Source organism: Mastomys coucha, unplaced genomic scaffold (genome assembly GCF_008632895.1).
Source record: "Mastomys coucha isolate ucsf_1 unplaced genomic scaffold, UCSF_Mcou_1 pScaffold6, whole genome shotgun sequence".
NCBI classification, from domain to species: domain Eukaryota; kingdom Metazoa; phylum Chordata; class Mammalia; order Rodentia; family Muridae; genus Mastomys; species Mastomys coucha.
In genome coordinates, this window is record NW_022196912.1 from 129,486,750 (window position 1) to 129,511,555 (window position 24,806).

A 24,806-nucleotide genomic window follows, 5' to 3' on the forward strand; every position below is an offset into this window, starting at 1 on the left:
AATAGATGAAAAACATCAACATAAGGAGCAAAACTACACCCTAGAAGAAGCAAGAAGGTAATCTTTCACAAATCCACACAAACCTAATTCCACCTCTTACAACAAAAACAACAGGAAGTGACAATTATGGAAACACACACATTTAGCTAAAACAATCCTGAATGATAGAAGAACTGGTGGAGGTGTCACCATCCTGATCTCAAACTGTACTAAAGGACTATAGTAATAAAAGCAGGATGGTATTGGCACAAAACAGACATACTAATCAATGGAGTACAATTGAAGATGCAGACATAAATGCAGAATCCAGAAACACATGCTAGAAAAAGAAAAAGACAGCATTTTTACAAAATGGTACTGATCAAACTGGATAGCTTCACGTAGGAGAATCCAAACAGATCCATACTTATCAACCTGCAAAGAAACGCAACTCCAAGTGGATGAAAACCTCAGGATAAGGTCAGATACAATAAATATCATAGATAAATTTGGTATATTATGTTTTGATCTTCCTTCAATTCTAGAAAGTTTTCCATTTTTTTTTTACCTAATTTTTGTCTTGACCCATTTTCCATTCAGTAGAGAGTTGTTCAGTTTCATGAGTTTCTAAGATTTCTGTTGTTTATATTGTTGGTTGTGTCCCTCTTTAATTCATGGTGATTGGGTGGCATGCAGGGCATTATTTCAGTTTTCTTGTATCTTTTGAGACTTACATTGCATCCACAAATGTGATCAATTTGGAGAAAGTTCAATGAGCTGCTAAGAGGAAGATATATGTTTTTGTGTTTGGTTTAAATGTTTTATAAATATCTACTAGGCCTCTTTGTTTGATGACATCAGTTAGCTCTAGCAATTTTTGGTTTAGTTTTTGTCTGAGTGACCTGTCTATTGGTGACAGTAGTGTATTGATGTCCCCCATTACCACTGTGTGAAGGTCAGTATGCAATTTAAGCTGTAGTTGTGTTTCTTTTATTAACTTGGGCACCCTTGTGTTTGGCTCACAGATGTTAGGAATTGCAATATATTCTTGATGTTGAGTATGTAGCATCCTTCCCCATTTCATCTGATTAGTTTTGGTTTGAAGTCTATTTTGTCAGATATTAAAAGGGCTATACCAGCTTGCTTCTTAGCTCTCTTTGCTTGAAATATGTTTTTCCATCCTTTTACCCTGAGATGTGTCAAGGTGCATTAAGCTCCTTCATGTTAAGGAGTGTTTCTTGGGTATAGCAGAAGGATGGATCCTGTTTTCACATCAATTCTGTTAGACTCAGTCTTTTTAATTGAGGAAATGAGACATTGATGTTGAGAGTTATCAATGAGCAATGTTTATTGATTCTCATTATTTTGTTCTGTGATGTGGGTCTGATATTATTTATCTTTTGTGTTTTTCAGGGGGCATATTAGCCCCTTCAGATCAGTTTTTCTTTTAACACTTTTTGTAGAGCTGGATTTGCAGAAAGTTACTGCTTAAATTTGCCCTTTTCATGAAATGTCTTTTTTCTTCTTTACTTATTGTGATTGAAAGTTTTGCTGGGTGTTTTAGTTTGGGCTGGAGTCTGTGCTCTCTTAGGTTTTTTTAGAACCTCCATCTAGGCTGTCTTGGCTTTCAGAGTCTCTATTGAAAAGTCAGGTGTTATTCTATTAGATTTGCAGCTTTTAGTATTGTTTCTTTGTTCTGTGCATTTCATTATTCTGACTATTATGTGCCTGGAGGATTTCTTTTCTGGTTCAGTCTTTGGTGTTCTGTATGTTTCTTGTATTTGATAGGCACTTCCCTCTTAGGGTTAGGGATACTTTCTTTCAGGATTTTGTTGAAAATGTTTTCTGCACCTTTGTCCTGTGTTTCTTCTCCTTCCTCTGTCCCTATTATTTGTAGAATTTATCTTTTCAGAGCGCCCTAGATTTTCTGGGTGTTTTCTGCCTGGAGACTTTTAGATTTAACATTTCTTTCACAAAGGTATCCATTTCTTCTATCTTGTCAGTGGCTGAAATTCTGTCTTCTATCTCTTGTATTCTGTTAGAGAGGCTTGCTTCTGAGTTTCCTGTTTGAGACTCTTAAGGTTTCTCTCAGTTCGAGTTTTCTTTATTAATTCTATTTTTACTTTATGGTCTTGAACTGTTTTATTTATTTCCTTCCAGTGTTTGTGTTTTCATGGATTAACATAGTGAGAATTTTGGTTTCTTAAAAAACCTGGTTATGTTATGTGAGTATGTTTTTGTTTTAATCCCAGGTGTGGGATATGGGGCTACTTCAGTTTGTCTACATCCACTAACTATGATTGTCTTGTGCTCTAGGAGGGGTATGTTTTTTTTTCCAGCTGCAGATGGTTTAATTCTGGTGATTCTGGAGAGGGAATAAATGGCAGAGCCCTGAGCAGCAGCTGTTCCCACTGCTCCTGGTTGCTATAGTTGAGGTTTGTCAAGGGTTTGTGAGAGAAGGAGTAGGAGAAGGAGGAAAAACAAGAATAAGAAGGAGGAGGAGGAAGAGGAGGAGGAGGAGGAGGAGGAGGAGGAGGAGGAGGAGAAGGAGGAGAGGAGGAGCAGGAGGAGGAGCAGGAGGAACAGGAGGAGGAGCAGGAGGAGCAGGAGGAGCAGGAGGAGCAGGAGGAGCAGGAGGAGCAGGAGGAGAAGTTGTTGCTGTTGGGGATATCTTGATGATGAAGATTGGACTTGCCCCCCAAAATCTCAATATCTCTAATCATCAGGAAGTAGTCTGTTTTGTTGGCTGAAAGAGGCCTATGCCTCCATTTCCCCTCTTTCTCTCTTACCTAGTATTGGGGAATTGGAAGGGATTAGGGTGGAATAAGGGTTGGAAGGGAGGTAGAGGTATAAAAATTCAATAGCTAAACAAATAAGATAATAGATTTCTTTAAGGAATTTACTAATTTCATTTTTAACAACTTCTATTATATTCATAAAAGGACTGAGTACAGGGTCCCCAATGAAGGAGCTAGAGAAAGGACCTAAGGAACTGAAAGGTTTGCAGCCCCTTAGGACGAACAACAATATGAACTAACTAGTACTCTCAGAGCTCCCAGGGACTAAACCACCAACCAAAGAGTATACATGGTGGGACTAATGGCTCCAGCTGCATATGTAGCAGAAAATGGCCTAGTCGGTCATCAATGGGAGGAGTGGCCCTTGATCCTGTGAAGGTTCTATGCTCCAGTGTAGGGGAATGCCAGGGCCAGTAAGCGGGAGAGGGTGGGGTGGTGAGCAAGGGGAAGGGGGAGGGAATAGGGTTGTTTTTCAGAGGGGAAACTGTGAAAGGGGATATCATTTGAAATGTAAATAAAGAAAAATATCTAATAAAAATAAATAAAAAAATAAAAGGCTGTCTTAAAGACTTTTTCTTGTGCTTCATCTCTGTTGGAATATTCAGGGCCTGCTGTGATAGGGTTGCTGGGATCTAGTAGAGACATATTGTTCTGGCTGTTACTGTGTTTTTACAATAGTGTCTAGGCATCTGGGATTGAACAGATTGCAAGTCTAGGTGTTGATATCTGGTCTTGTCTTTGTTGAGTAGGTGTTTTCTCCCCTCCCCTCTTGGTCTCTGTTGCCTGTTCTGGTTCTTAGGAGACTGTGATGGCTGTGTGTTGCCTTATACAAGATTTTCTGGAATCCTGATATGTGTGGCCACTAGGGGTTCTAGGTAAAATGTTTCTTGGTATTGAGAGCTGACACTTAGGGATGGGCTAGAGATGGGATGTCCACAGGAGGAAGGGAAACTGTGTGCCACCAGGATATGCTTAGTCCCCTGGGAATGTAGGCAGAGAGGGAGAAAAGGCCTTAGAAAGTAGCCTGGTACAGTGATATGGATAAAACTGGGGGGTTGGATATAAAGAAGAGATATAAAGTGGATATAAAATGAAGATTTGAAGTTTGCCTACCTGTTTCCCTGGCATTTGCTTCCCTGCCCATCATGGCTGGCAAGCTCTCAGGGAATGCCTATGAAAGTTGGTCCTTGAAACAAAGGGATGGATTGGTGAGGAGGGCCATAGATCCAAGTGATTTATGGGGGAGGAGAAGAAGTGGAGGCTGAAGTGGGTGATCTGCTACAGAGGTGTGGATGAAGCTGCGGGATTGGACTTGCAGGAAAGAAGGGAGAAGCAAAGTTTGAAGATTGCGTACCTGTGTTCCTGGCTGGCATGACTGGCCTGCTATTTATTTATTTTTTAAATATGTGGTATTAAATAGCCTTGACTGCAATGTGGTAATTAAAGATGAACCATGTTGCTATCATAGAAATTATTCTTGGTTCTTTGTATGAAAAACAACATGGGACTGCTTGAAACTGCATGTACTTAGGATGGTCCTTTGTTCTGACCTGGAAAGGAACTGCACCACAGGTCCAGATGGGTCCCCTAGCAGGGATTCCTGTTTGTTAATGCCATCAAGTTATCTCTCTTCCAGCGAGATAACAAAGTAGGCTTTACTGAAAGTTTCTGTTTAGTAAATCATTTTCCTTTTACAGAATTAATCTGTTCTGGTTGGGAGCCACAGTACTTCCATGCTCTGTCCATTCATTCTCCTCTGGCGAAGCTGAGAGTCACCCGCGTGGGCTTCTGCTTGCACACTCAGTGTGGCTGGAAATCTGAAGTAGCACATGAATTTAGCCCAGAGAAGAGAATTTCAACTGCTCCTCTAAGGAATGACAGTCTCAGCCAGTTCTTGTTCTGTGTGCATTTGAAAATTTACGTGTGTGTGTGTGTGTGTGTGTGTGTGTGTGTGTGTGTGTCTAGTGCTGGGCCACCAACCCAGGGGACTCACACATGCTAGACAAGCACTTTACCACTGGATGATACTCCTTCTGGTCATTTTTAGGTGTAGAGTTCAGTGGCATTAAAGATATCCACATGGCTCTGTCTCCTGCATACTATCCATGTCCTCATCTTCCAAAATTAACATTCTGTCCACATGAAACAATGGCTATCTAGCCTTCCCTCCCCCCCAACACTCAGCATGCTGTCTTTCAGATATGATCACTTTTAAGGCTGGCTTCTTTTACTTAATGTAATAATAGCATAATGTCCTTGAAAGTCATTTATGCTATAACAGGTTCCATGATTTCCATCCTTTTTAAGATGGAGAACATTCACATGTAGGGTGGGCCTCATGCCGTTTATTCACCTATCTGGTGATAAACCTTTTGTTCTATCTTTGGCCCCAATCAATAAGGCTGCTATGATCAGAGAGATATAAATGGATCTCTTTGAGACTTCACTTTCAGGTTTTTCAATTTACTGTAAACTGAGGATCCAATCTGGTGGTAATTGATATGCTAAACCGGCTCCATTATTTTTGCTTTGAAATAAAGCAGTGAGTGGAGTTTACTCTAATGTTATGCTCATGGGCCTGAAGGACTATGGAGTTACACTGAGGTTAGAGAGGGTGAATCTTTGTGTTTGTGTGCCTACATGTGTTGCATGTGTTCATGTGTGTGTGTGCCTGTGTGTGTGTGCCTGTGTGTGTATGCCTCTGTGTATATATGCCTGTGTATGTGTATGCCTGTGCCAATGTGTCTGTGTGTCTGTGTGTGTGTATGCCTCTGTGTTTCTGTGTCTGTGTATGTGTTTGTGTCTGTGCCTGTGTGTCTCTGTGTTTGTTTATGTGTGTTTGTGTGTCTGTGTTTGCTAGGAGCTGACACCAGATATCTTCCTCAATTGCTTTTCACCTTTATTAGAGACAAAGTCTCTCACTGAACTTGGAGATCACCAGTTCTGCTAGACTGGCTGATCAGTTAGCTCCAGGAACCCTCCTGTCCCTACTTTCCTTGTGCTGAGATCACAGGTGTATGCTGTGACACTTGGCTTTTTACCTCAGTGCACGGTCAGGTCCTTATGCTTTTATAGAAAGCAGTTACTAGATATTCCATCTCCTTAGTCCCTTGGTGAGTGTTGAGAATGGAATGGTGGGTGCAGGTAACTTACTGGTTCATGGTGGACATGGAATAGAGCCAGGAAGCAGAGAGCCCATCTCTCCAGGGCTTGCTGTATGTCCCCAGAAGGCTCCTGATAAGTAGATAGATGGAGAAGTGCAACTTTCTCTGAGGAACACTGAATGACCATACTTACTGCTGTGTTTGCCTGCCATGTTTAGGTGCCTAGTGTCCAGTTTTATGCCTGGATGCTTCTGGGATGAACAGCTATAGTGAGTCCCTGAGTTACCCTTCCACCATGTGCAAACATACAGAGCCTGCTGCATATGTGAGAACAGGAATGCTCAGCACGCTCAGCATTGCAGATGGTCATAGCTGGGGGAGGCTCTGTGGTACATGGTGAACATCCAGGGTGAAGGGGAAGCCCCCCCTCCTTTGTGAAAGTCAATCTGACTTTGCTGTGATAACCTTCAGAACTCTGAGACATGAAGAGGTCAAGGCGCAGAACAGGACGGCTCTTTTGCACCCAGCTTCCCTAGTTTAACAAGAGAAGTGGAGGCAAAGGCGGGATGGGTGGTTTGAAGCATCCTGAGTCTTGTGCTGGGATTAGGTAGAGCTCTGCATGTGTGCTGTGGCACATAAGTGACTCTACTGTCCCCATGCTCTATAATAACTCAGTGAGGGCTTCCATTTTGAGGATCTGCCTTAAATATGTGGGTGGGGTAGTGGGGCATGAGTGGGTTAGCTGGATGGAATGAGTAAAGAGCTCTGTGGTAATGCTTTTTAGAAGTCATTTCTTTCCCTTTGTCCCTCTGGAAGGTGGCTGGGAGCCCTTTAGTTGGTGGAACAGAAGGATCCCAGGGCAGGTCAAGGAGAGCTGTTCTGTGGTAATGGTTGCTTTCCAGGTAAGGCAGGGGCTAGGTAACTATTTGTTTGTCCACATAATGTACTGTTTTCATTCTGTGGTGTTCCCAGCCCTCCTGTCACACCTTTGAGTCTCACCTGAATAGCAGATGGAACACTCTGGGCTGATAAGAGCAGCAGCTGGTTACTTGGCAACGTTATTGCAGGGCTGCTGATGGAAGATTGCCTGCTGCAGACAAGCCTTCTCCTCTGCTTATCTTCATGCCCCCAGCTCTGTACCAAATGCTCCAAATGTGAGACTCTCTCAGGTGGATCTGAACTCCATGGAAAATTCATCTTGCTGACTGGGAGCCCAACCTTGGGTATCCATGTCCAGGCCTGGCCTCAGGTGGATGTGCAGGGCACCTGGACCAATGCACCTTGCTCCGTCATCCATGGAAGAGCCATGCCTACTAAGTTGTGATGGCAAAGCCCTCACCTCCCTGAGGGGCAAAGATGCTTCACTGACTGCTTTAAATCAAGGGACAAAGATGTCATCTCAGCCTTTGCCTTGGGGGTGCCGCCACCCTTGAGTCAGCAAACTATGTTAGCTGGGAATTTTCTGTGGGACTTCCTTCTGCATTCCTTAAATTTAGATTCTCTCTTTCTCTCTCTCTCCTTCCCTCCCTCTTCCTCTACTTTTCCCTCCCCCCTCTCTCTTTCTTTTTCTCTCTCTCAATCTCCCTGACCTTCCCCTCCATGTCTCTCTACGAAGTTCAGGGTGGCTTTATGCTTATGACCCTTCTGCCTCTACTCCTCCAGTGTTGGGATTATCATATCCAGCTCTTCCTCCTTTCAGTATGTGGATTATCCCAAGAGGACTCTCTCTCTCTTTGGACTGCATCTCTGGGAATTGCACCTTGTTCACATCCTTCTTTCTGCTGCTCTCTGTTCTCAGATCTTGATTGTTAGTTTGTTTGTAACAGACTGTAGAATTTCAGGATTGGACAAAATGCTCCTATCTTTTGGTTCTACTGTGCTATTTCCTGAAGAAACAAATCCTGAAATCCAGTGGGGTTAAGCAGCCACATGAAAAGTATACAACCAGTTATCTGGGCTGATATTCCTTGAAGTTTCTCAGCAAGTTCTAATGGTCAACTTAGGTTAGATTCATCCATTTTCCATAGTAACCACCACTCAGTCAAGTTAGACTACAGTTTCTGTGGTTATCACTAGATTGGCCTACAGTTTCCATGGTTACTGTGATGCAATTGAGTTTGTCCACAATTCTGATAATGACCACTTGTGAGGCTTGCTTCATTTCATTTTTATTGTGGCTGCCAAGCACTTATTATTGTTTCTTTGGTAATTGTGGTAAGATTGTGTTGATTCACAGTTCCGATGGCGAAGTTGCAGAGTTTCCATGGTGACCGCCATGAGGCTGGGTTGGTTCATGGTTTCTATGGTAACCATGATGTGATTGGTCTGACTCACAGTAGCTTTCATCTGCTGACTCAGTTTGTATTTAATTTCCCCATAGAAAATTCCAAGATAAAACATGTTTGTTAAAATTGCTCCTGGCTTGTTCGTTTTTACACTTTACTGTATGTTGCAGTAAGATATGCTTGCTCATATATCTGAACCCTCAAATAAAACTGGAGTTCCTGTTGACAGAAGCTGCATTCACTTTGTCTTTGCTAATGTTGCTGCATAGGCCTTCGATGCAATCGTCGGCTGAGGATGTGTGTGCAGAGTTCGACTGGCAGCTCACTGCTCGGAGAGGTGGTCCATCTGCCATGTGTCTATCGCTGCATGCCACACAATTACTATTATTATTTCCCTTATGTTTGCAGTGTTGGAGATGGATGGGATGCAGGGCACTGTGCATGCTCGGCTGCTGCTCTAAGCTATGCCTCAGCTCCTTATTTATTTTAACAACCAGAGAAAATTATATCAACGGTGATGATCAGCTTGCATAGCTCACTTGTTGAGAGTAACACTCTTCTACGTTTTGTGTCTCAGTGTTCCAGTTGTGAGGGTGAATATCATCTACTAAAATGCCAAAATGTCATTTTCACCAGTGTATGCATGTGTGTACACAAGTGTGTATTTATGAAACTGGATTTATATAGTAATTAAAACATTTGAGTTTGTGTTGAATATTTATGCCCATGAGGATCTGAGATGGTATTGTGATGATGTAGTAGTGAGTGGTAGTTTGGTTGCATTCTGAGTGCCATGTGAAGGTCTGTGGGCACTGCCTGTGTGATGACCTCTACCCATAGTGTACAGGCTGCCTCCTGGCTCCCTTTCTCATTTACCTTTTTTTCTGGGCCATGCCGTCTCTCTGCTGTCATTCAGAAGGTGGGAAATGGGCCTGGGGGTGTGGCCAGGGTGGTTGCGAAGAACTTGATAGTCTGATGGATCTATCACATGGTTTGTAAGAATATCTGGCTGCACTCTTCTTGCACCAGCCTGGTGGAGTTGCTGCTCTTCAGAGGATCAGTGTAGGTACCATCAGTTACCTTCTAGCTAAGAAGCATACTGGTGAGACCCTACGCATAGCAGGGAGCAGATAACTGTGGAACTGGTCCAGCAAATCTCCAAGACTGTGAAGTGGTCAATGTTGGTAGCTCAGGAAACCCAGATTATAGACAGTTTCCCTGCTTCAGCTATTTCTATGAATAATGTTCAAAAATATTAGATACCAGCTAAGTGACCAATCTCATTGAAAGAAACTGAAAAATGGTTCAAGGTTGTGGCAGAAGTAGGCCAGATGATACTCTGTAGGTTCCATGCCAGGTAGTATTGCTTTTAAGTCCTTTGACTCTAGGTGATCTGGGTGTCTGGAAACCTTAGAGGGCAGCGCATAGAGCAATTCTGACTCACAGGTTCAATGGAATATTAAGGAAAGTGAGCAGAACGATATCATTTAATATTTAGAGCTTGTTTACAAGTCCCAGGTCCTGGGATAGCTCATGACTCTGACCTTAAAATTTTTATATTATTCATCATTTCCTATAAAATGCAAGCAATATAGTGATGAATGAAGTTACTGAGAGACCAGAGGGACTGGGAGGCAGTGACTACTGGGACCAGAGGGACTTGGAGAAGCAGTGACTGATAGGCTACAGGGGCTGGGGGGAGACAGTGACTTCTAGAGACCAGAGGGACTGGGGAGCAGTGCCTGATGAGACAGAGGGACTGGGGAGCAGTGACTGCTGAGACCAGGGGACAGGCTGAGTCCAGGGATCTTCAGGACCAAGGCAGGTCACTTGTCTCTCAGGCCCTTAGTCTTATCAATACAGTGAAAGAGATCCAGGAAAATGTGCATGTCTGTTTTCAGAGGCTCTCATTAAAAGCTGCAATCACTTCCCTTGCCCATTGCTTCCAGCCACCTGCACTGTCTTTCATATGCCAGCTGCCACTCCTGCAGCCTGGGCGCTTTCTTCCTCAGGGTGTGGAGTTGTATGGTCTCCATCTGTCTATGTAACTAGGCGTTCACTGGGACACAGTCCTGCCCTCTGCTATTGGCACTAGTGAGTGACCAACAACCTGATGCAGGCTCCTTCATGGGGCTGCTATGGGCAACTGGATGTGCTGGGGTCCATCCCTCTTGTGTAGGTACATGGAAGTGGTGTGAGGGGACAAGCTTTCCCTGAATCTGAACTTCTGCTTTTATCCTGAGGCACATGGGCACACAGTGTGTGCTGAGTGCTGTCAGAACTCCATCCCAGAGGGAAGACATGGCTGCCTGGGAACCATGTGGGAGGGAGCCCATTTGTTCTGAAATGCCCTTTAAATTATTACCTTTTAAAGTATCTGCTTGTTTCAACTTTCCCTAGAATATTGTTGACTGTGGGTCCCTACTGAGTCAAATTGTTCACAGCTGTGAACACTCTGATCACATGGCTTGAGGCAGGATTCATCTCTCTCATCACTGTGCTAGTACCTGGACATGTCCATTTGTGGCACAGCTGTTCCTCAGAGCTCTCTGGAGACCCCTCTCTGTTCAGCACAGGGGTAGGAGGATGTGGAAAAGTGAAAGATTGGCTTGTCACTGGGGTGAACAATTGGCTTCTGTCTGTAAAGTATCCATAGAAGAAAATGGATAAAGACCCCATATTGGTGGCATTGCCTGGACCTGGACATGTATGACCTGCACTGCTCCCCTCACGTTGCTCACTTCTCTAAGTCTAGGCTGTTTGTTGTTCCTGGGCTGAGGCCACATGACTGTGAGGAGTGAGGACTCCTGAGCTTCTAATGTTTGGAAGCAAATGGATCGAAGTATTAATGGTTTGTCTGCCATGTACAGAGTGACTGAAAGTCAGTCACATGACCTCTTTGGGCACCATGGTTCTCACCAGTGGAAAGGGGGCCATGGCAAGTTACATCAGTTAGGGCTATCTCAGGATTAATTGAGTTGAGTGTCAGCATATGTACATACATATTCACATGTACATGCATATGCACACACGTGCACATGTACACACATGCATATGTACATAGGCACATGCACAGATATGCATGCATACACACATGCACACACACATGTGCATGCATGCATGTGTACACTCGTGTACACACACACACATGTACATATACTTACACAGATTTCAAGATATGCCTCCATTCTATGTAACTCTGGTGACCCTATTTTCTAAGCTAAATACTGGGAAACAAGTTATGAGGAGAAAGAAAGCATATGTTTAGGGGTAATGGTGTCTATCGATGGCACAGCTCTCAGAAGAGTATAGTCTCTGTGAAGCAGGAGAGATACCATGCCTTGATGTGCCATGCTTTCCACGTGGGTTAGATGAAATTATGTGACATAAAAAAGAACCTTTGTTCTTTCAGGCTGAAAAACAAGCAAATAACAAACAAACATAACAAACACACACACACACATACCCCAGCCCCAATGGGTGAGAAGTAGCAGAAATTCATTCCTCATGTCCTGGAGGTGGGAGGTCCAAGATCAGGACAGCAATGTGTTCTGTGTATGGAGGAATTCCCGTCCTCATGTGCAGGGTATCACTTGTACCTTTCAGAGGATACTAAGCCCACTCTGTCTATCCTCCAAAGGCCCAACCACTAACTCAGCGTAGGGTTAGGATTCAACACAGAAGTCAGGCATATTAGCATGCTGCATGTGGAGGGTGCTGTGGAAACACACATCCTCCCTTGGGCCCTCCTTATTACCCCATTTCTTTGGGTCAAGGATTGAAGCATAGTTGTCCTACACTTTATGGCTAATGTCAAATTAAGTGAGTACATGCTATATGTGTCTTTCTGGCTCTGGGTTACCTCACTCAGATATCACCTTGAGGGTGACATCTTCAAGTTCCACCTATTTGCCTGCAAAATTCATGATGGGTTTGTTTTTAATAGTTGAATAGTATCCCATTGTGTAGATGCAGCACATTTTCTTTATTCATTCATCAGTTGAGGGACATCTAGTTGTTTCTAGTTTCTGGCTATTACAAATAAAGCTGCTATGAACATAGTTGAGCAAGTATCCTTGTGGATTAGTGGGACATCTTTTGAGTATATGCTCAGGAGTGGCATAGCTGGATCTTGAGGTAGATCTAATCCCAATTTTCTGAGAAACTACCAAATTGATTTCCAAAGTTAGTGAATAAGTTTTCACTCCCACCAGCCATGGAGAAGTGTTCCCATTGCTCCACATCCTTAGCAGCATGTGTTAACCCTTGAGTTTTTTATCTTAGCCATTCAGATGGGTATAAAATGGAATTTCAGAGTCATTTTGATTTGCATATCTCTGATGACTAAGGACAATTAACATTTCTTTAAGTGCTTCTCAGTCATTCCTCTGTCAAAAATTCTATTTAGATCTGTACCCCATTTTTAATTGGCTTATTTCCTTTGTTGATGTCTACTTTCTTGAGTTCTTTATATATTTTGCATATCAGCCCTTTGTCAGGGTTGGTGAATATCCTTTCCCAATCTGTAGGCTGCCATTTTGCCTTATTGATGGTATTCTTTGCCTTACAGAAGTTTTCAGTTTCATGAAGTCCCATTTATCAATTGTTGACCTTAGAGCCTGAGCCATTTGTGCTATGTTCAGGAAGTTGTCTCCTGTCCCAGTGAGTTCAAGGCTACTCCCCACTTTCTGTTCTTTTAGATTTAGGTTTTATGTTGATGACTTTGATTCACTTGGGCTTTAGATTTGTGCAGGGTGATAAATGTGGATCTATTTGCATTCTTCTGCATGGAGACATCCAGTTAGACCAGCACCACTTGTTGAAGATGCTTTTTTCCATTGTATAGTTTTGCCTTCTTTGTCAAAAGCCAAGTATCTATTGGTGTGTGGGCTTATTTCAGGGCCTTTGATTCAATTTCATTGATCAACCTGTACCTTCCTATACCAAACCATGAAGTTTTTTTTTTAATCACTATTGCTTTGTAATACAACTTGAGATCAGGGATGATGATACGTCCCAAAGTTCTTTAATTGTTTAGGATTGTTTTCTGTAGCAGGAAGAAACTTGGAGCTCCCAATATTCACCCCTCTTCAAAAGTAGCCGGGGAAGATATGTTCATACCCTAGTAGTTCTGAAGTAGCTAGGGGTTGACTTCTGTGGATTGGGTTGGCTCATACGGGGATGGACAATGGATATGATTTCAGCCTCCAGAAACTCTAGGGTGTCCAGACAGAAAGTGATCTTAACAAAACAGACAGGGTCAGGAGGGTTACCTGGAAATAGATAGCAAGGGTGAAAGTGAAGTGTTGCCTAGAAATGAGGAAATATGAATAAAAGAGACACCCAGATGGTTAACAAGATAGGGCCAGGAATCCCTGTATTGTTTGAATAGTAATGATCCCATAGACTTAGATTTGAAGTTTGGTCTCCAGGGAGTGACACTACTAGGAGGTACGGCCTTGTTGGAATAGGTGTAGCCTTGTTGAAGGAAGTGTGTCACTGGGGGATAGGCCCAGTCTCTGTCTCTGCCTCTGTCTCTCTCTCTCTCTCTGTCTCTCTCTCTCCCTCCCTATTATCTGTTTCTGCTGCCTGCCAGTCCAGATGTAGAACTTTATGCTCCTTTCCAGCACCATGTGTGCCTGCATGTCACCATGCTTCCTGCAATGATGATAATAGACTAAACCCATGAAACTGTAAGCTAGCCCAAATTAAATGTTGCCATGGCCATGATGTCTCTTCACAGCAATGCAAACTCTAACAAGTTGTTATTGGACTCACTGACCTGTGGTTGGGTTCCATTCCTGGTCACCAGTACTGCAGATAGGGCTCTATCAAAGTCTGAGTCCCTGTAAGGGGGTCTGTGTTCTGGTCACTGACCCAGCAATTGAGTGGTTATCCTTATCACTGACCTGTGGTTGGGTCCCTGTCCTGGTCATTGATCCTGCAAAGGGGTTCATATCTAAGTCATTGTGTGATCCTGGTCTCTTCCCCTATAGAAGGTCACCATTATCATCACTGACTCTGGGGATGGGCTTCTGCCTTGGTTACTTATCCTGCATAGGGATCCCTGTTGAGTGATAGAACTTTTCATGGGGATATACCACACACTCAGAGAGATAGGGAATCCATGGCAGACCAAAATATAGATACTACTAAAGTCCAACTTGATAAGCTATGAGTTTTATTTAGGTTATTTACAGAAATATGGTTGAGGACTTACTTAGGAGATAGAATGATTTAAAGACAGATGCATCTCCAAAGCTCACAAAGCTGGAAACAGAGCATACTGCTCAGCCTACAGGAGACTCTCTCTCCACGTGACTCTGGTCTAAACCTCTTCCAGATGATTAGGCTTGTTTCTGCTTCTTCCAAGGCGCTAATCTCAGAGTCTTCTTTGCAGCTTGGTTTTTCTGAGAGTCTTCTCTATAGCCCAGCTCTGGTCCTCTCAGAGAGACAGCTTTTAGTGAGTTTGGTCAGTCCTAGGGAACTTCCTGAAGCTATTTTAAGCTGTTTACCTTTCTGCTTCTCTGAAGAAGGAAGTTCAATCTCAGATGGAACTTTTACACAACAGACCCCATCTTTGTCATCCACCCTGTAGAAAGGCACCACTGTGATCAGTCACAGTCCCTGCAGAAGGTTCCTACCCTGGTTATTGACCTTAGGCTAGGTCTTTGAATAGTAACTGACTTGTGAGGTCTCTGTTCTGCATTAGCTCTGCAAGTGGGTCCTGTCCTGGTCATACTGACCCTGCAGATATGTCCTTTTCCTGACAATTGACCCAACAGGGTTCTTTTCCAGGTCACTGACCCTGTGAGTGTGTAAAAATACAAGTGTGTGCACGTGTGTATTCCTGTGCTTAGCTATGGTGATGTGTACATGCACTGTACAGGTATATATGAGCTTGTTTCTTCACACTAAACACATGCATGTTTCTTCATCTATATCTCATGACAAGAGGATAGAATCCTCCTGAGCGCCTTTCTGTCCTTGGTACATTCCGGTCAGTATGGATATCCTTACCCTAAATCTGAACTGCAGCACCTCTGACATCTGTCTGGGCTGGAAATCTAGCTCTAGAGATGTGGCCACGAGCAGTCACTGAAGTTGTTTCTTCCTCACTGGCCACTTGAGTGACCACATGTGGCTGAAGACCTCAAATAATGGACTAGTTTTTAAAATGCAACTGCCTGACTCACTGCAGGTGTCTGCATAGTCCCTGGCTCTGAGGCTAAGGACCAGGTTTCCCAGGAAACCGTGTTCTGCTGCTGTCTTGGTGCTGGGTTAGCTTTCTTAATTAGCTGGACATTGTGGCTTCTCATCACATATTCAGATATAGCCAGTGGTTCCCCCTGAGCAAGTACATGTAGTGTTTTACTGGGTACAGTATTTCTCAAACCTGAATGCACACCATAGGTCATTATTTTGCATCACAGAAAGAAGCAAGTGGGGTCCCTGCCCCAACACTGGTGAATGTCACTTATGCATGGCAGGATTTTTGCTTATGTTTTTTGCAAGATTCTTGCTTTCTGCATAATGATTTCAACACAACCTCTAGTGAAATCTTGGCAAAGACTATAATTGCGGCTCCTTTCCTGCCCCCTCTCCCTTATGAATAGAGAATGCAGTTCTGTGATATTGAGGAAAGTGAGATCCAATGAGTCTTTGTGCATTCAATTTACCCAAATAACCTTACAGATGATTGGACAGGTTGATGCACTTGCTGTGAGGATTTGGCTAAGCTGCTTCTCTCACAGTGAAACAAGAGGAAGATATGGTATTAAGTCCTACATCTGTAGGCCTCCCTGAAGAGCTAATGGAGAAAGGTAACAAGTCAGATGAAAAATAAAATAGGCAAAATTATTAGCAAGTGCAGACATTGAGATGAAGTTACTATAGAAGTCCAGAACTCATTTAGTTCTTAGAGCTTTTGGCTAACATAATGCACACAGTGAAGGCAGATCCTTCAGCCCAGGGACAAAGCTGACCCATCATTTATACAGAGGCAGAAAGATGCTCCATCCCCGATGATTTCTCTATGGGCACACATTGGATGGTGTATGGCCACATCCTCTTCAGATGCACAGTGAGGCCTGTGTGTGTTTCTTAGGACGTCCTTCCATTAGGCCTGAGGTCTTCTGGGTGGATCTAGGGGAACCTAGGTCAGATTGTTTGCCTGTACTTCCTGGAAGTTTGACTTGATGTTTCTGAGTCTGTTCTCTGAAAGAGCATGCAGTCACCAGAAGTGGAAGATTAGCATCACCAGAAAATCTTCCTGTCCCCCATGTGTGCCTGCTCTGGGAAAGAAGTTGAGAATGAAAGTGGCTAGGGAAACAAGTCAGTTCTCGGAACGTAAGCAGAGTTGGGTAATAGAAAGACGCCTTTACTAACAGTGATGAAGAGGGGAAAGGTCATCATCTCCCACTTTAAAGGAAAAAAAAAAAGACTTTCCCTGGCATTTATATGGCATAATAGTCACAGAAAGAACTTGACACATGTCTGCTATTTGTATCGCCTGGTTGGCTGCTCAGAAAATCATTATGCAGCATGACATCTATCGTGAGGCAGAGACTTTTAAACCCACATAGGTTCCAAACTATCAGGATTCCTGCTGAAGGAACGGGTCATTTCCATGGGCACTGGTTTCATTTATGAGAAGGGGAAACAGTAGTTAGGCGATTGCTGACATCTCTTTAATCCACCTGAGCAGGAAGTATCACATTGGATGCTATGGAAGATGAAGAGAAGCCTGAGCAATGGTCTTGCCTCATTGAAACTCAGGATGCTATCAGGAAAATTGACAGCTGGACAAGGTTCTGTGTGTACATATGTATGTTTGAGTCAGGGCTGTGTATGTGTGAGCTCACATATATGTGAATGTTTGTGTATGGATGAATGTTCATGAACTGAGTCTGAACTTGGCGTGTGTGTGTGAGAGAGAGAGGGGGGGAGAGAGAGGGGGTGAAAGGGAAAGAGAAAGAAAGAGAGAAAGAGAAAGAGAGAGAGGATGCTGTACATAGAAATGAATGGAATTGTGTTTGTCTGCATGTATGGGTATACATGAATACATCATTGACACAGAGGCCATATGCAGAACCACAGACCAGTAGAGAATGGCTCAGAAGTCATACAGATAGATGCTCAGGGACCCGCACATGTCTGTGTGCAAATTTAGGGGACAGTAATGTTGGGAGTAAAAGTAACTTTTGCCTTTGGGGACTGTACTCTATGGGATGTTTATTACAACAATTAAATATATGTAATAAGCCTCTTTAAAATGCCAGGAAAAGTCTACTTTTTTCATTTAAAGTGGGAGAAGATGAGCACTCTTTATCACTGTTAGTAAAGGCGTCTGTAAACAAACTTTTCACTTCTAGCCACACTGATGCCAGTGAGCTGGAGTGACCCCCTTCCTTCACCATCCTTCTCCAGTACCATCCACTCTGATCTGTGGACAGGAGGATACTGTTGTTCTGTTTTTTACGGTGGGCATAGGCCCTCCCTACTAGAGCTTGGAGAACTTGGCAACAAACTAAGCTGAATTCCAGAGCACATCACCCTGATGTTGTGGTCAGTGGTTATTGTTCCTACTGACCACAAGTTTGGGTCAACTCTGCTGGTGCTATGGATACTGTGGAGAGGTGCTATAGAGGGGCATCATGGCACAGCAGTCATGGAAGGACAATGCCCAGTGACAGTGAGTCAGAGACATTGTGGAGGGAAAATGCTGTAGTTTTTGTTCGTTTGTGGCTTGCTCTGTAGTAGGACACATTGTCCTCTGTATTTTCTAGGCTGATAAAGGCACTTAGACATCTCAAGATGCTTGCTATACTTAAGCTTCTTTCTGCCAGTCACAAGGCTCTGTCTAAGATGAACAGCTATGTTTTGCATCAGGATAGTACTGGGAAAATGTGTCTCTTCCAATTAAACTTGTTGCAGTTGAATGGCTTTCTTTAGCTACACTCCAGAAGAGACTGTTGTGAACAAAAGAGAAATTGTTCCCTCCTATGACCTGGTGTCTGCAGATGGCCACCCTGTGTGGCAAGTGCTAGTCCCTGAATTTGTCCTTTATGTGAGCCAAAAAAGGTAATTACAATGTGTGACAGCCCACCCCAAAAACATATCCCAAACTGGACTCTTTGCTCAAAAAAGACTATTTGAGGTCCATTAGAAGGTGTGGTTTGAAGATATGACATCAGTCTGTCATTACAGACAAAGGGAGAACCATGCACAGTGGTGGTCAGCAAAACCCTAACCCTGCCCACATCACTTTCTGCCCATGTCCCTTCCTGCATAGCCACTGCCCACACAGGGAGTATCTTTCCATCAATCCTGAAGGCATCTGCAAATGGAAGATTCTATCTCCAGGATATTCTAGTGTGGAGAACCAATCCCAAATGTGACTGACAGTTTGCAGTTGGTTGTCAGAGTCATATTTCACATGAAAACTGTGAATTACAGGGGAGCTCAGAATGGAGCTCGGGGGTGGGGGGGAGTGCCTAATATGTACGTGGCCCTAGATTCCATCCCCAGGCCTGAAGCATGTGGATTACAAAATGTGACATGTAAGGGATGGTCTGTGTAGTTGGGACACCATGCAGGGCCATAGTCCCATGCTTCCCATTTGTATTTCCTACAGTGAACCTCTTTCTGGGTGTTTCTGAGCTCCAGTGCTCTCTGGAGCTGTCTGAAGCTCTGCTCTGTTATTAGCAAATAGAACCTTGCAAGAGGCCTTACTGCTCCATGCAGATGGAATGTCAAGTTCTTGCTTTGCCTTCCTATTTTTGTAGATGGTGTGTTTGGAAGATGCCAAAAGGTTCCGGCGATGGACACTTACCGATATGAAGTGTCACCAGGAGCCCTGCTGCACCTGAGGGTCACCTTACAGAAGCTCTCCCGTACAGGTAGGTAGGGTGGCCACTTCTGTCTCGAGCTGTACATGGATAGTGTGAGCTAAGGTTCTGGTGTCCAGGTGAGGCCTGCATGGCCTATACTAGGGAAGACTTTGCATGGGGTGTATGGACTCAGGATAGGAGCTGTGGCCTGGTGTGTGTGTGTGTGTGTGTGTGTGTGTGTGTGTGTGTGTGCAGAAAAGGGAGAACCAGCAGCATCTCGGGGCAAGGAACACTGAAGCTGCATTGGATGAGGCTAACCTATCACAGTGGTCAGGACAGTCACTCATGTCAGTCAACCTGAGAGTTCTGCTTGGTTCCAGTGCTTCTGACATGTTGTTTCAGGACACTTGTCATCACATTAGTTTCCAGCCTCCTAAGAAAATAAGCTTTAAGTATATAACCATTAATGTTTTTATAGCTATTACATATATATCTAGAAGGGACTAGTATCAATCCAAGACACCCCCAACCAAGTTCTCAGCACAAAAGAGATTCTTTGTCATTACTAATAATGGAGGGGTCAGGAGATGCCATCCATATAAAAAGTGTAGGTAGAAGTAGCAGAGACAGGGGTGGGAGGGGAGATTTTGAGACTTTTTAGACAAGAGTGTAGAGGATCTGTGGGATGTTGAGGCAAAGAGATAAATATGGAGGTATTGAGGAGAGGAGAGGCAAGAAAGGTTTGGAGAGATAGATTCTGAGATGGTGAAAGGGATTGGACCCCTTTGTAAGTTAGGAATTGAAGAAGAAATTGGTGGGAATTGATTGTGAGAGAGGATCAATAGATTGTGAGGGGGAATCAATAGATTGTTAGAGGGATCAATAGTTTGTGATAGGGAATCCCAGAGATTTTGTTACATTGAGAGGTGCACAGAGGGATTGTGGCAAGAATGCATAGACAAGGAGGTCAGTGTAATTGGTCTTGTGTATAGTTTTGGAGAGGTGAGAGACAGAGACAAAGGTTGGTCCTAGGAAGTATTTGTGTGTTTAGAAGTGTAAAGATGGAAAGGTTTGTATAGATCTGGGAGGCAGAGAGCTAGAGAATGTTTTAAGTTTAAGGATTTGTTTATGGGTAGAAGGAAGGAAGAAATCCAGAAGTGGCTTGATATGGAGAATGTCCCAGGATTGAACATTTAGGGATCTATGACCAGAGGAAGTTGGCCATGAAGGCAGAGACAAGGAGTGGAGATGAGTAAACTGGTCTAGAGTGAGGAGTGTCTGGTTGGCTTGAGAGAGGATCAATGACTTGAATCTAGGAGAGTTGAGCTTTGGAAGTGGTGACCCAGTACCCAAGGAAAGTGAGGAGTAAGTCAGTGTCAGATTGGCTGTTGGAGAGGAAAAGACTGCCAAGGAGATCATCTACATATTGAATCAGGCAGGAGGGGGAAAGGGAATGCAGGCCAAATCTGTAGTGAGTGCCTGGTCAAAGAGATGAAGACTGTCTCTGAACCCCCAGGGGAGGGCATTCCAGGTTAGTTGAAGGGATTGCTGGGTATCAGGGTCTGTCCAAGTAAAGGCAAAAGGTCTTGAGAATGAGCATCTAAGGATATTGAGAAAAAAATCTTGAGGGTCTAGGACTGAAAAGTGTAGTGTTGCCTGGAATATAGGATAGGATGGTGTAAGGGTTAGGGATCATAGTGTGAATAGGGATAACAACAGCATTAATGGAGCATAGGTCCTGAACCAACCAAAAAGTTCCATCAGGTTTTTTTTTTTTTTTTTAAACTGCCAGTATGGGAATATTGTAAGGTAAGAGTGAGCTGGAGTGTAAAAATTGCTTGGATAAAAGAGACTGAATGAGGAGTATGAGGCCTTGGGGGCTAGTTAAGGGTAGGGGATATTGGAGTTTGGAAATGTAGGTAGAAAGATCTTTGATAATAGTATAAAGAGGCTTATGATATGCAGTAAGACAGGCCTACTTGACTGTTGCCAGGTAACAATGGGGAGGGGCATACCTGGCCATTGCCAGGTATCTGTGAGAGTTGAGTCCAGACAGAATACCAATAGGAGGTGGTATCCCCTCACAGTGGGACAGACTAGAGAAGGAGGCAGAGGATAAGAGGGCTTAGGGATTTTAGAGAGAGGGTACCTGTGCAAGTGGAAGCCAAGGAAGGAAATGGAGGGACACAGGAGTATCCTGGGAGCTGTTGCCATGGTAGAAGTTAAAATTAATACCAGCTTTGGAAAGAATATCCATTCCTAGTAAGAGAATAAGATATGAGGGTATGAGAAGGAAGGGATTAGAAAATTAAAAGCCTTTGAAGGAACAAATTAAGAGAGGAGTCTGGAGGGGTTTGGAGGACTGACTATGTATTCTGACTGTGGATGAGGATGAGGGGTGAGTGGGACCCCAGAATTCTCTCAGGACTGAGAAGGTGGCCCGATGTTTAAGAGGAATGTGATGAAGTGAGCTTACAGAAACATTGAGAGCCTAGGCTACTGGAAAGTGATTGGTGTAGGTTTAATTAGGTCAATAACAGATCCTGGCCCCTATCAGTCCTAAGGTACTTGACCCAGCAGGTTCAGGTAGGTGCTGGAAGGCTGGATGACCTTGGGGAGGCTGTGCTCTGGGAGTATTCCAATGCCCAATGGCTCTGTTATGGACACTTTTGGCATGGCTGAGTAGGCCTATGAAGATTTGGACAGACAGGTCGAGTGGTCTTTCTTATCACATTTAAACAAGGTCCTAGTGGCTCCTTCTGATGTGACAGTACCCTCATTTGCTGGAGGGCCTTAGTTAAGCATTACTAATTGTGTTTCTGGTTGTGCTTACTATGGTTGTGAAAGACAGTGATACCAGGGCCAAGACCTCAGCCTGCACTGTAAGTGGGCCTCACTGTAGGTGTTTAAGTTTGACTTTTATGCCTGGGTATGACTGGGCAAAAAATTAGGTCATAAGGAGCTGTTGACTATCTAGGGGTCACATAGAAGTCATGAAAGGTAAGGTAGGACTGGGTTAGATAGTAGAACTGCTTGATGAAGGTGATGGGGTCTGAGATAAAAGAACCTAAATGTTTCAACCTGAACAAGTTCACTAAGAGAGAAGGGAACATAAATACAACCAAGGCCTTCCACATCTGCTACTTCTCTGAGGGGCAGGATGGAGGCAAAGGCTGAGAGCAGTTTCACTAGAGTGAGTGTAAAGGGTCTGAAAAAAGGTGGTGGTGGGAAACTTGGGGCCAACTGGACTGAGCAGGATTGAGCAGAGGTGGGGCCTGAGCACACAGGCTGGCTTTTCTGGTCTTGGTGAAACCCAGGTGGAGAATGGAGTGGGGAGGGTGGTAAACAATTGCCTTTTTTGGGAAGGCAAGTGACAAAGAGGGGTGGAGCATTGTTCATCAGCTGAACTGAAAGGTAGAGTTTCAGTTTCAGGAGCAGAAGTGTCAGGGGACTGGTTGAGGACTTAAGAGCAAAGAGGGTATGATGTGGTGAGCAGGAAGTACTCAAGGAAAGCCTGGAGCAGAGAAAGGAAAAAGCAGAGATGTACAGGATCAAAAGTTGTAAGGATCTTGAATAATGTTTGGATCCAGAGAGCCATTGGACAGCAATTTAGACTGATTATTTGGTGGATATAGGGAACAAGGCTGGCACTACAGTAGATGAGCTTAGGAGATGTGATTGTTGAGAGTTTGGTCATTTGAAATTCTGGAGGAGACATCCTAAAAGCAAGGAGTTAGAGGAGGAGGGAGAAGGAGAGAGGGTAAAAGGAATGGAGGAGAGAGCACAACTTGCTAGAGCCATGTTTGCCATGCTCAAGCTGGCTAGAGTCACCTTACATCTCAAGAGTGATTTTATTGTACATGTGTATACTTTTTAAATCAAGAGGAGTCATATAATGAAGCCAGTGTCTTACAACCTGTTACTAAGATAAAGTCATGTCTCACCTATTCCTGGATGAAAGGGTTCTGGGTCACAGGATAGACCACAAGGGGATAAGAGTTTCCCATTACTCCAGGGAACAAGGGCATGAGAGACCCAGTGACCCTGGAAGCTGGGATACACACGTGTTCTCCTTGAGGTCACATACTCCTCTGGAGACTATAGAGTTCTTACTATGGTCACAGCACTCTTTAGGGCCACAGTGCATACTGGGAGTCACATCTCTCTCCTAGAGACCACAGTATTCTCTTAAGGACCACAAACTTCCCTGGATGTTTCTAGGGGAAGGCGCATTGTCCTGAGAAGAGTTTGTGGTCAGTAAGGTTTGGAGGCACTCTCCTTTTAGAAACTGACAGAAATATTTGTTTGTTACAGGCACTAGAATGTTCTGTAGACTAGTTTAGGTTAACTTATGAACTACAGGTCATTAGAGCAGTGGAAAATAAGTAAAGCACTTCTTTCTCCTTGTTTCTCCACATGGCTTACCTATGTTCCTTTCTCCATTGCCTGTCACACACTCTTTTTGTTGTTAGTGTGGACCTGCCTGTGTTTCTTTGTGTGAGGCAACATCCATCTCCACTGACACTGTATAGCACCTAAGCTTGTTGCCACCGTGCATCTAGTAGTTGCTACTTCCTTGTCGCTGGGACCTAGCAGCTATATCAAAGCCCCAAAATGATAGGAACAAAACATGGTTAGGCTCTGAGATCAGATAATGAAGATGCTCAACAGTGAGATGTCTTTGATGCAGGTCCATGAGCCATGCTGATGTCTAAGAGCCGTGTTGATGCCACAAGCCATGCTGATGCTCATGAGCAACATTGATGCTCATGAGCCATGATGATGCCAAAAAGTCATGCTGATGTTCATGAGCAACATTGATGCTCATGAGCCATGATGATGCCAAGAAGCCATGCTGATGCTCATGAGCAACATTGATGCTCATGAGCCATGATGATGCCAAAAAGTCATGCTGATGTTTATGAGCAACATTGATGCTCATGAGCCATGATGATGCCAAGAAGCCATGATGATGCCTACAAGCCAAGATAATGCTCATGAGCCATGATGATGCCCGTGTAGTAGAAGCAGACAGCTTCTATTGAACTTCTCTAGAGGAGAAGAGTTGCCCAAATCTGTTTCTGCAGTAATGACAGGGGTTACTGAAAAACTACACATATAACAGCTGTACACAATTGCCGTCTAGCTGAGGTTTCCACTCTTCAGGATCCATCTGTCTTCTGCCATGTAGGTGTGTTCCACAAGACTGTGTTGGAAACCACCACCCCTGCCTACTTCAGGTTGTTGATAGTGTTAATTACTGTGTCCAAAATAGGAAGGTAGATTTGCCCTTATTTTTGGAAGAGGTAGCTCTAGTGGCTGCTATTGGCAGCTCCTACCGAGAAAACACACCAACAGAAATATGTCTGTTCCAGGCAGCTTCTAGAAGAATAGACATGAGAAAGGTTTTCATTTTGGTTTGTGGTTTCAGAGAAGTAGAGTCCATAATGGAGAGAAAAGCATAGCAGCAGCTAAAGAAAGCATGGGTAGGAGCTGGAAACTGCTATATTTTCATCTGCATACAATAAACAAGCCAGGGACAGGGGAAATGCTACAAAACTTCAACTCCCTGCCCAGTGATGTACTTTCTTTAGCAAGGCTCCACATTTTAAAAGCTTTTAAGCTTCCCTAGACAGCACCAAGAACTGGATCAAGTATTCAAATACATGAACCTATTGTGGAGATTTCTCATTCAAACCACCATACCCATCCCCTATTATTACTATCTGGGTTAGTGTGTCAGAGGTGGTATATATCCCTCCCCTATTGTTATCTGGGTCAGAGGGTACAGATGTGGTAATGACCCTC

The 24,806-nt window shown here is 43.8% G+C and overlaps 1 protein-coding gene across 2 annotated transcripts in view; it reads left to right on the forward strand.

The window, feature by feature from the left end:
* Window positions 1-24,806, forward strand: part of Ptprn2 (protein tyrosine phosphatase receptor type N2) — a 790,024-nt gene that overhangs the window by 200,783 nt on the left and 564,435 nt on the right. For both annotated transcript variants that reach the window (XM_031356691.1, XM_031356693.1), the window contains exon 3: window positions 18,954-19,067. In XM_031356691.1, coding sequence (XP_031212551.1) covers window positions 18,954-19,067 — 114 coding nt within the window. The remainder of the gene's footprint in view (window positions 1-18,953; window positions 19,068-24,806) is intronic.